Consider the following 12337-nt stretch of genomic DNA (forward strand, 5'->3'; position numbering starts at 1 on the left):
TGTGTCTCCAGTGTGTTAATGTCAGTGCACATTCAGGAAAGACAAAAAGAGCAGGCATTGGTCATAGCAGCATTGGAAGGTGCTGGTATATTTAACATTGGCGTTACAAAAAACATTTCAAACAAAGTGATGCTGTGTCATCGATTCCAAACAAAGACATGAAAATCAATAAAACGGCATGCTCCAACTTATAACAAGTGACATTCCCAAAAAAGGTCATTTTTTTCATCAATGGATTCTTTTAATAACATTTTATAAGCAATAACATATTCCATTTTATAGAAAATAAACATCTCTAGGAAATACTATACACAATTATATTAGTACATCACATCTTACATTTAAACAGCATCAAATACTTATATACACCATTAAATAATGAGCTTCATAAAAGAGAATGTTTGGTGTGGCATTTTTGCACTTTATTTTATGCTCTAATACTTAAATATGTCTCCTTTTGATATGACCAGTACTTAAACTGACACCCTGTACAGGGCATTATTACATAGCATGGAAGAGTGAAAGAGGCTACATTTGAGGTACACGAACAGACAGGTGTGTTATAAAATCTGAATTAAATGTACATCTTTCTGCGTTGCTGTGGTAGGTGAAATAATCATACATTATGTCAATGTTTAACAGTAATACTTCTGAACTGTACACAGATATGAAGTGAGATGACCTGACTCCCGGTTGGACCCTTGGAGCCCTGATCTGCAACCTGTCTAGTGATGATGGCAGCGTCTACTGTACATATTGAATGTGCACACAGTTGAAGTAACACTCTTAAAAAGAGGTATCTTTTTTTTTCTTTTTTAATTTCTGAATTACAACAAAGCCTGACATTTACCAAGGATGACGCAATGATGTTGTATAGTCATAATGCACATCAAAATACATCTCCAAAGATAAGAGCATTATATTAAAATACTGCGTCCATTTTTTTCTTTACTCTTCAATATCAGAATATCTAGAACCTGTAAAGCACATCATGTACAGTTTCCTTTTTTGTTTCATTTTTGTCTCTTGTTTTAAACACAAACGCACACATTGAGATAGTACATCCAGATGGTGGATGCTGCTTTTATGATGCAATGACATCTTGAATTGGAGACAAACTTCTTCACTCACACAGACAAATAATGCACAAACACACTGTTGATGTGTCTGTAGAATGACAATGTTATTATCACACACGCAAACACACACACACACACACACACACACACGCCCATACACACCTCTTGGCCCACAGACAAGGTGGCCAGAGGGATGCTCCTGTCCAATCAGTGTCCACCATGTGTCTGACTATGATAGCAACCCATCCGAAGGCAGAACACACACACATTCCTCGCTCTGCATTTCAAACAGCCCCCCTGTGTACTGGGCTCTAGGCACACAGTCTCTAAAGCGAAGTCTATCTTCTTGTTAAACAGTGCCGCTGCCTTCTGCCTTCCAGTAAGGGGCTCAGTTGGAAAAACACATTTCCAGGTTGGGTTCAGGGAGCAGCTATTCTCAGCGGAGCCATTCTCCAGGGCTTGTATTGCTCCTAGCACCACCTCAGCGCAGCATTTTTACCCTTCCCCACTGGCCGATGTGCCTGTCCGTCTTCAGTCATCACCGTGTTTTTTAGGTTATAGGTGGCTGTTAGGACAGCTTCTTTGTTTGCCTTGCTGGATAGTCAATGCTTGCCTGGCTGAGAAGTGGTGTTGGTGGTGGAGGTGGTGAACTGAAATATCTTACAGGTCCTGTACAAAAAGAGAAGAGAGAGTGACATGAATTCAAGTCACAAACACACAAAGAGGTTTGAAAAGAAATGAGCTGTGCCAGAAGTTTTGAGGTCTTACCTCTGCAACATTGGCCTTAAAGCACTGCAGAATATAAGCCTTTATGTTCTGTCCAAACTATTATAAGAAAATTGTGCACTGTGTGTTTTTATGAACACAAAAGCTGCAATACATGTACGTACAGGTATACTGCAGGTGGGAGCTCACATGTATGTGCTGTACACATGCATCTTTTTGAGTATTCCAGAGTGTTTCTGTGCAGATCTGCAGACATGAAAGCAAGCTGGCTGCAGTGTGCAGGAGTGGGGAGATGGATGCAGCTGGCCAGTGAACCAGTTCCACTGTGAAAGATACAGCGGGAACGCCTACTAATTGCGCTGGTGTTGTGGTGGTGGAGCGCTTTCTTTCCCCTTATCCTCTTCTGCAGCCCCCCCAGTATCTCTCATTCACCCTCTCTGTCTTTCTCTCTGAACTGCCAGTTGCCCATCCTTATGGCCTGGACTCAGACCAGCAGCTTCGCTCTGTCTTTTATCTCTTGCTCTTTCTCCCTCTTTCTCTCCTCTCTTTCTGTTTACCTCCCTGGAGTAATTCTCATTCTTTTAAACCTTCAGTCTCACTTGTTTTTTTTTTTCTTCTCGCAATTTCTCCATCACAGAGTGCTGCCTGTCTCTCTCTAGTTGCCCTTCTTTTCTCTTTCTATCCCTGTCTCTTTCATTCTGTCGCTCTCTGATGTAACTGCCCCCATTCGTCTTTTGTTCCCACTCAGCAGCAGCACAAAACAGTTTTTTCTCCCCCCCACTGTCTCTTTCTCGCTCGCTATGTGTATACGTGTGTGAGCTTACAGGTAACCTGTTAATGAACCTGCATGGACGCACACAGTGTGTGTCCCTTAGCTCTAGAGAAGCCACAGCTGAAGGCAACATGTGTGTGTGATTTCATTGATATGTGTTCCAGCCCTGAAACCAAGTGAACACAGGCAAAGAGAGAATTTCAGAGGGGGACAAATGGATGGGGTGGTTGTGTGTGTATGTGTGTGTACGTATGTGTCTGCTCTTCCCTTTGATTAGGCTGCTCAGCGTAAATTGGCGCAGCACAGACCCACACACACAGACCTTCAGATCCCTCAGCTGATGACAGCTCTGCCTCAGCCCGCTAACAACAATCTCTCTCTGTCTCGCTCTCCTTTCTCTGTTTCACATGCTCTATTTCTGCTGCTTAGATGTGGGAGTTGAGGTAAGGAGAGGAGTAGAGAGGAGATAAGAGAGAAACAGGGAGGAAGGGATGAGGAGGGATGAAGGGAGGACGACTGAAAAATGGGAAAAGGGAGCTCGCAAGAGATGAGAGGTGAACAGAGTGGAGCTGGAACAGCAGGGAGGCGCACAAGCAAAGTAAGGGAGGGGGGTTGGGGACGAGAAATAACAAGAGGAAGAAGGAGAGAGTAAGAGAGAGAAAGGGTAGAAAGAGCATGTGGGGAGGATAGCAGGCAGCGATGCTGGGTGGGGTGTTTTGATCAGCAGCCAGCTTTTCATCCCTGTCATTCTGCACAGAGGAGAACGGGAGAGAAGGAGGGAGGGAAAGAGAGATGCAGAGAGGGGAGGGAGGCTACTGCCACTGCTGCCTCAATGCACCGCTGCTCCCTGCTGAATGTCAGCATCTCTCCCTCTCTATTTCCCTCCTCCCTCCCCCCCTCCCTCTGCATTTGACCTTCCTCTCTGTGCTGCAGTGTAAATACGCCACCACCAGATGGCGTCTGTCTAACGGGAAATCGACTGTGGAGTCGACTGTTCATATTAACACCAAAACGGTGACCCATTGTAATTGCAGTGGTCTGCAGTCATAACAGTGGATGTTGAGTGAAAGTAATACACAAAGGCACATACCTAAGTGTTTACACAGCTGCTTTTGGCTGACATGGGTTTAGCTTGCTGAGGTCATTGGGTACATATTGATTTGGTCACAAAGTAACGGTAAGTCCAAGATGAGATCCTGACCCTCTTGGCATGAGAGTAGATAGGGTACTTGATACAAGTGTACAACGAACACCAACCTGAGCCCTTATGTTTCCCCCTTTGATTCTTTCTCTGTTTTACAAGAGCTGACAATTGCACTGTTGTTCTGCACTCTTTCATCTATCCAGCCATGGTGCTGCTCCTTGTGGTAGCAATGTGTGAACAAATTTTTTTCTGCACTGTGGTGAGGGATGGGGGGTGAGGGGGAAAAATCTAAATGCACAGCGTTTCTTGGAGCAGAGAGGCTATACGTGTTCTAATGGGAACACGACCTATGCACACCTACTATACATGAACATATGTGGAAACCATAGAAATCGAATGAAATTAATACATTTTATTTCTATGGTGGAAACACTAATACCTGATTGCTATGCATTTACACACAAGTTTTGAAGCTCTTATTTTCTTACCTCATGTTTAGGACATTTGATGGAGAAGTCATCCTCGTGGAATGTGCAGCCTGGAGAGGGAGAGAGGAAGCAAAGAAAAGGAGAGAATAAGCTACAGGATTGCAAATAGACAATAACAATGAAAGAAACAAATAGCATGAAGCAAATGCACACAACAACAACCCCTTGGAAAACCTAGATAAATGACAAAGAGGTAGGGTTAAAATGACAAGCAGGCAGGCAAGCAGTCAGATATGGCTGGTGCACTCAGCAGGATTAAAAAGGGCCTCGCTCTGCTCCCTGTGCTGGCTAGGCAGACGTGGCAGGCCTTCTTATCCTCACAGTGTACTTCGTTGGCATAAGGTAGGGGAGAGGAAGCCATACAACACGTGCTAACACACAGACATGCACTTATATTGACAACAATGACCAGGGATACACACACACACACACACACACAGCACTGAAGGGAACGTGGTGAGACACACATAGAGACGCATTCAGTCCCCAGACAGCAGAATGGATGGACAGAGCCACAGGGGTTGTGGTCAATAATGCACACATACACACCCTCCTCCCTCTATCTCTTCCCCCTCTCCCTCTTGCACACTCCAGGGTCCCACTTTCCTCTCATCATCCCCTTTATTCAAGGCTCCCTGCCTCTTTTCCCTCCCTCCTTTCCTCTTTTGCTTTCCCCTAGCACTCTCAGACACCTCTTCTCGTACTAAATAATGTTACTTTTTGATGCATTTTCCTTCTCTCATTTACCCACATCCACTTTCCCTCCCCTCACTTTCTCCCTTCTCCTTTCATTTTTTCTCCGATTTCTACCCTATTTCCCTCCCCATTGCCCTCTACACCCACGTTCAATTTCCTATTCCCAATTTGTCTTCTCATTTCTCCTGCCTCTCCCTAGCTTTTTTTCCTCTTTTCATCCCCTGTTGCTCTCTTCCTTCTCTCACTGTGGTCTCTTACCTATCTCTTTGGCGCAGACATAGTGGTATTTATGAGAGCAGCTTCTCCAACAGCAACTGAGGGACGCCCCAACAATCTGGCACTTGTAGCAGCTCTGGGGTTAGTCAGACAGACGGACATATGGACGAGACCAATAAAGAAACAAACAATTGACCGATAGAGGGACATAGGGATAGAGAAGGGGAATAAAAGGAAAACATGTTAAAAGTTAACGCATAACTGCATAGTATCTCTCTTAACATCCATAAGAATGCACACAATGCAGAATCGACTCAGTGTTGATAATTGTTATCGTACCGTTTGGGCTGAGTTGCTGGCAGCCTCCCTCAGTCCGTATAGTCTCCCAGCTACCATAATTACCCCTTTGGTCCAGATGGCACAGTTTTCATGGGCCCAGTGCTCCTTAGCCTCAGCCTCCACTTGTAGCCTTTGGAACATGCTGTCACCACCCTCTTGGTCACTTGAGGCCCCTATGCTGATGGCCTGGAGTTGCTTCATCCTCCTGAACCTCTCTCGGAGAGTTAATCTTCGTGGACCACTGTCCTGACCCATTCTCTCTGTTCTTTCTGCCCGCCGGTAGCGCCAATGATGGTGCCTGCTACTACTGCCCTCTTGAGTGGATGCCTCTGTATTGCTCTCCTTTTCTGTGCTGCCCTCGCCCTCGTTCTTTGAGGAGTTGCTTGGTTCTTCGCTGCTGCTACTGTTGTTGTCATTGGTTTTCTGTGACTCTTCCCTGAGGAATTCTGTGTGCCCGATCGTCAACATTTTCCGTGGAACGCCATCCTCTGTGTAGTAGGGTCCGCACAAATCACCCAGATCTCTGTAATTTGCTGGCTTTCCACACAGGCAACATGTTAGACACCTGTCAATTAGATTTCTGTTTACCAAGGGTCCCTGTAACATGGCAGCAGTGTGTGGCACTACCTTTGCAACTGTGAAAGGATTCCTCATTCTGAGTATGCCCTTTTTTCTACGTCTCTGAAATATTACTGCATCCTCAGGCTTGTTGACTATGGCACACCAAGAGGAAAAGTCTCTGGAGTTGTTAATCCGTACATAAGGACAGAAAGACAGTTTAGAATTTTGATGGACTGGTTTGCGCCTAATTCTTTTCACAGAAATGATCTCTGTCTGTTTTTCTGATACCGATACTACAGGACCCACAATACATGTCTCTGGGTTTTCCTTCTTTTCTCTTTCCCTTCTTTCCAGTTCTTCTTTTTCTCTCTCCTCTTTTTTGGCCCGTTCACATCCTGCAGCCCTTATTACTGCCTCAATAACCTCCATGGCGTCTTTCATCCCAGGTTTTGGCCCAGGCTTTTTGTGGATTTTCATCGGCTTGCCAGGAATCTGCTCTGATGAGGCTTTGCCTCGTTTTCTCTTAGTTGGATTTGTGGACGGTTTTCTGCCTCTCCTAGGTTTTTGAATGAGTTCTGTGCTAGTAACATGGGGGGCTTCTGTGATCTCATCTGGGCTGATTGGCAGAGGTACTGTAGACTCTGTGGGGGTTACTTTCTCTTCTACCCTCTCCTGTTGTTGTTCTGCTGTTTCAATATTTGTCTCCTTGACTGTCTCTGTATGTTCTAGAGGGGCTTGGCCTTTCCTCTTCTTTCTCCTCTGTTTTAGGTGCATCTCATGGTTGTTTTTAATGGCCCTCTGCTTGGCTAGCCTTGGTGTTGTAACTATTAGGCTCCCTGCTTCCAATGCTACTACTGAGGCATCTGTGCTTTCCACCATGGCCCATCTCTTCCTTTTAGTTCTGGCGGACTTAGTGGCAGCAGAAGACACCCCTTCTGAGGCCTGTTGTGTCCACTCTCCTGGAGCCTTGACATCTACTGGGGCCTCTATTGAGCTCCAAACCTTGTCAGTTCCGACAACCTGCTGTGTCCCTGGTTTAATGGTTTCTTGCCTTGTCTCTTGCTTATTTACAACCTCTTCTTCCACCCCTTGTCTCCCCTCCTCTGATGTTGATGTCTCTTGACTCACCTCATGCTTTTCTCTTTCTTGTGTCAGCTCCTTTTTTCTCGCTGCACCTTCGTGTTGTTTCACTCCTTCTTGTCTAGACTCTATGCTTTTCACTTCTCCCTCTAATAGCTCAGTGCTATTTATGATCATAGATGTCTCACCTTCCTTTGAGACATGTTGAGGCAAAGCCTTGGCTGTCACATCATCAGTTAGACTGCTGTCTATCTGGAGAATTGGGAGGTGTTTCTTCGAGCTAGGAGATGTTATTTTCTGCACCATGGCCTCATATTTCTGTCCTCTACCTTTACGTGGTGGGAGAACTTTTGTTTTAGTGGGGCATTGTGGAGGCACCACAGGCACATCAGTAGTGATGTCAGTTTCACTGATGTTGGGAGGAGTGTCTTTTGGTGGGGGAGTGACAACAGAAGCTTTCTTGGGTGGCCCACGCTTTCTTTTGGGGCCCCGGACACCCTTCTCTTTAGGTGTAGAGACAACCTGTTCCAGCAGAGGGGGTTGAGGTGGAAAGGGTTTTGGTTTGGGCTTTGGACCCCTCTTTTTCTTTACTGGTGTTATAGAAAGCACTGGGCTAAGTTTCCGTTTTAATGAAAGTGATGTCTTTTCTTCAGATTGTTCAGTTGGGATCGGTGGGGAAAGTGGTGCAGGTGGGTCTGCTGGAACTTCTGTGTTTTTGACTGCATTAAGGATGGGAGCTGCAGTTTGTACCACAGTAACAGGCTCATCTACTTTTAGAGAATCAACACTGGCTTTAATTTCTGTTAGTGTCTGGGGCAGAATATCTTCCCCTATGATTTTTTCTTTTTCTTTTGACAGTTTTTCTTGCGAGGGCTTTCTGGATCTCAAGACCATATTCTTACCCTCCTTTTCTGGTGCCTTAACCTCATGGTTTGCTTGTTTTTCTTCCTGGTTTACTGGTTTTACATCCTGGTTTACTTGTGACATTATAGCTTTTTGACTCTTCCTGACCCTGCTTTGCAGTCCTGTCAAAGGTTGACTGGTTTCTTCTTGTACCAGCTTTGCTTTAGAAACTGAGCCTTTGGGGCGACCCACTGAGGCCTTGATGGGTGCAGGGTTGTCCGGGGGCAAAACATCTGCAGGCTTGGGTCCAGGCTTAGGTCCTGGTTTTGGACCTGGCTTTAGAGCTGGTTTTGGACCGGGTTTTGGTCCAGGTTTTGGCCCAGGCTTTGCCCCAGGTTTTGAACCTGGTTTGGGTCCTGGTTTTCGTTTTACAGGAGTTTCAGTTTTCAGTGGCTGCTCTGATTCATTTGACACAGGTTTTGGTCCTGGTTTAGGCCCAGGTTTTGGCCCAGGCTTTGGTCCAGGCTTTAGGCCAGGTTTATGCCCTGGTTTTGGACCTGGCTTGGGTCCTGGTTTTGGTCCAGGTTTTGGCCCTGGTTTGAGGCAAGGCTTTGAACCTGGTTTTGGGCCTGGTTTTCTCTTCACATGAGGCTCAACTTTGGGTGGCAAGTCTGGTGCGTTGAATGAACGAGTGCACATTCTCGAACGAAAACCGCCAGTTAGCATTTTGGGAGTCTGGCTCACAATAGATTCCTGATGAGCTAGGTCCATTTGATCTGAGAATAGCATAGTTTTGCTCGGAGGCATGCAGGGTTTCTGTGTAGGTGAGGGAGCCCCTTCCTGTTCCTTTTCCCCCTCTATCTCCAAGCACAGCTGTCGCCTGATTCCCACACCTGAATGCATGATTCTTCTTCTGCCCCTGGCATGCTTACGTCCAAATGCCCTCGGCTGAGCAGATGGGGCCACAGGTTCTGGCTTGGCCAAGGGGGTCACAGCACTGGCACAGCTGATGCCTGGCTCCATGTCCTCATCACCTTTTTTGGGGGAGGGTGGAGTGTCTGCCCAGGAGGGGGCTGAGGGAGGTATTGACTTCCCTGGCAGCTGAGGAGAGTCTGGCTCCAGCACTTTAGCATCACTGTGATCAATATGATCCCTGGCCTGTGTTGGAGGTGTTGTCTTGTCATTGAGAGCTGAGAAGACTGGCATAGCAGACTGAGGCTGAGGAGCAGTGTCACCAATGGCGGACTCCCTTGTGGAAGCATCTGCTGCTGCTGTTGCTGCTGCTGCATTTGGATGGGCAGGTGCCCCTGTAAGCTCATTGTCAGTAAGGAGCTCAGTACTCTGACTCTCTGTCCTGCTGCAGAGATCTCCAGGAAGCTTCTCTTGCCCATCTCTGTTATTCATGTGCTCCTCAGTCAATGACACTTTCTCGCCCTCCCCCAGTTCCTCCCTAACCTCTGCAGACAGAGCAGGGGAAAGAGAAAGTTGTTGTTGTTTCTGTATTATTATTTCTTCCTCTTCTTCCTCTTCTTCTTCTTCTTCTTCTTCTTCTTGGTCGGCCTCCTCCTGTCCACCCCCCTCCTCCTCCCCCTCCTCTTCATCCTCCTCATCTCTGCTCTCTCTCTTGTCTGAGTTGCTCTCGTCCAATGCCTCAACTTGGGGGGTTGGAGAGGTGTTCTCTGAGCTGTCCTCCTTCTCTATGGAATATTGATCCTGTTCAAGGTCACCCCTAGAAATGAAAGGCAGTGTTTTCACAGAGCTCTCAGATGCAGTCGGAGACTCAGATTTGAACGCCTCTGATTTAATCTCTTGGCCAAAGTGTTCCTTGTGGCTGGAGTCAGAGAGAGCTGCTGGGGACTGTTCAACTGAGTCCCTTGCATCAGGGTCATATTTGCTGTGGAGCCCTTGGTACACTGTCTCCTTATAGCAATAGTTTTTTTCTGTCACCTCTTTGTTAACTTCATTGTATAGAGCTGGGCATTTCTCTTCATCTGACCATTTCTCCAGATTCTCTGTAGATTTAGTTGTGTCTGAATCTCTCTCACGGTCAGGAGTGTTATCTGTTGACACCTCCTCTTTGTCAGCTGATTTCTCTGTCCAGGCTGATTCTTCAAAGTTCTCTTTGACAGACTCATTGATATGCTGTATGTCTGAAGGGGAGTCCCTTTCTTGTTTCATTGGACTTGGGATTGTAATGCTGATAGGAGACCTCTCGTCACCAATGCTCTTCACTGGAGTACTCATGCCATCTCCTCCATGCCCTGACTGACATCTTGTAGGGTCAGGGGTAAGGTTGTGTAGACCTGAGTCTCCAGACCTGGTGGACATATCATCTGGAGATGTCATTGAGCATGAAGAGGCTGTGTCCAGGCTGAGTTGTGTGTTATTTGGGGCCTGTGCTGGACTTCTGCCCTGGCCACAGTAGTAGTAACCCCTCTCTAGTTGTTCATCACTACTGCTGGAGTAGCCTCCTTCATGTAGTTCCATGGGCATTGGCTGGTGCTGTGGAGTAGAGTAAGGGTCCTGCATGGGGCCTCCACCAACACTACCACCACCACCGTCTGGAAATGGAGGACCTTTGTACTCCTCACCCTTTTTGGCGGATGCTCCACTTCCAGCACTGCTGTTGCTCCCTCCACTGCTGCGCTTACTGCCTTTCTTGTTGGCCACCAGGGCCTCTGAAAGCAACAGCTGCTGGACATTATTAGAGATGTTCTCTACCTGAGAGGTAAGGGCATTCAGGCTCCACAAGCTGGGGTTTGACAACAGCTTCTCTGAGAAGCGTTCTTTCATGGTGGGGACCTGCGGTGTAGTAGTGTAGCTGTGGGTGGCTGCATGGGGCACGTTGGGTGAGGGGTGTGAGCGTGGAGGCATCAACATGGTGTTGGTACTGGCTTGCTCCTGCATACCAGCTGAAGAGGATGAAGAGGAGGATGCTGCCCCAGGGGTCATGGGAGGTTGGCCATACTGGAAGGACTCTGGATTGGTCATTAGTGGTGAAGGGGTTGAGCTGTACGAGGGTGAGCGTCCTACAGAGCGTGCAGGGGAGTGGCTTGAGGAGGGGCTACAAGTCTGATAATACTGTTCTGGTGATCTGACAGACAGCTCTGAGAGACAGTAGTTTTGTTGGGGTTGGCTGTAGTGTTGGTATTTAGGGTGGGGCTCCTGGGGATTGGTCATGGCCTGTAAAGGGAGCTGCTGTTCATAACCTCTGGTGGGAGGCTGCTGGTAGCCGTAACTGTTCTGAGTCGACCTGTAACCCCCCTGCTTCAGATTGCTGTGGCTGCTCATTTGTCTGCCATACTGGGAATTGGGGGGTATATTGTAACCTTTATAACAGTGGGGCATAGGGCTGCACTTTTCCATGTATGGCGAAGGAGAGGGTGAGTGCTGGGGGTAGTGAAGGTGACTCTGGGGGTACATGAGAGGGGAGGGGGCAGGGTTAGGGGGGTGGGCCTGATGGTGGGGGCTGGTATAGACAGGGGTGGAGGGTTGGTGGCACTGGGTCTGAGAGAGGCCCAGCATGTTCTGATCCATGTACTGGGAGGAGCCAGTTGCAGGGGTACCACCAGCCTCCATACGCCCCACCATGTCCTGGTCATACTGTGCTAACTGGGCTGAGTCTTCCCATTTCTGCTGGAGGTGGCCCTCGCTCACATACTGGGCTGAGTAACTCCCAGGGCCCATGTGGTTACTATAGCCCCCAGGGCCCTGTAGGTGCTGACTTGGGTTTGGAGGGGGCACTTTGCTTCCTCTGAAGGATTTCTTTGCCTGCGAGGGTGCTGAGCCCCCATTTCCACTTCCATTCCCTCCACCATTGCCTGGGTAACCAGGGTAGGCTTGCTGGCTGTAACAGTCCTTGGGTCCTCCTCCATCTCCCGGGCCTCCAGCTGAAGGCATGCTCGTGGGGTTCGCCAGTGAGTGAGCCTCATAGCCTGACCTGGTGTGCCCTGGGCCTGGATGTGGACCAGGGCCTGGGTGAGGGTGCTGAGGGTGGGGATGATGCGGGTGTTGCCGGTAGGTCTCCAGGCGGGATAATTCATGAGGCTCCTGCTGGTAGCAGGGTTGGTTGCTGTGGTAACCACCGCTGCGCTCACGGAAGGACTGCATAACTCTCTCCGTCTGTAGCCAGAGCTGGGAGGGGGAGGTGAGGTGAGACGGGAAAGGGGGAAGGGGGATAAGGGGTTCTGAAGGCAGGGAGAGAGGGGGCGAGAGAAAAAGGATGAGTTAGTGTTGTTGAGCCTGAGGTTTAGCCATTCTGCATTTTCTCCTTTATATTCAATGTCTAATTCTATTTTAACATCCACCTGGAGTCAAAGCAAAATTCTCCCCCTCTTTGACAAACATTGAAGTAATATTTTTCACACTCAGTTACACAAACATTCAAACACAC

The 12337-nt window shown here is 47.8% G+C and overlaps 1 protein-coding gene across 1 annotated transcript in view; it reads right to left on the reverse strand.

Annotated features, from left to right (window-relative positions):
- Positions 1–57: 57 nt before the first annotated feature.
- LOC116059721 (retinoic acid-induced protein 1) overlaps positions 58–12337 on the reverse strand; it is a 52852-nt gene continuing 40572 nt past the window's right edge. Inside the window, exons 2-5 of the mRNA XM_031312970.2 lie at positions 5461–12131; positions 5164–5257; positions 4210–4259; positions 58–1748 (exon numbers count right to left, since the gene is read on the reverse strand). Of these exons, the coding sequence (XP_031168830.2) occupies positions 1740–1748; positions 4210–4259; positions 5164–5257; positions 5461–12054 (6747 nt within the window). The 5' untranslated portion in view covers positions 12055–12131 and the 3' untranslated portion in view covers positions 58–1739. The remainder of the gene's footprint in view (positions 1749–4209; positions 4260–5163; positions 5258–5460; positions 12132–12337) is intronic.

The sequence above is a fragment of the Sander lucioperca genome, chromosome 21 (genome assembly GCF_008315115.2).
Source record: "Sander lucioperca isolate FBNREF2018 chromosome 21, SLUC_FBN_1.2, whole genome shotgun sequence".
Taxonomy (NCBI): Eukaryota; Metazoa; Chordata; class Actinopteri; order Perciformes; family Percidae; genus Sander; species Sander lucioperca.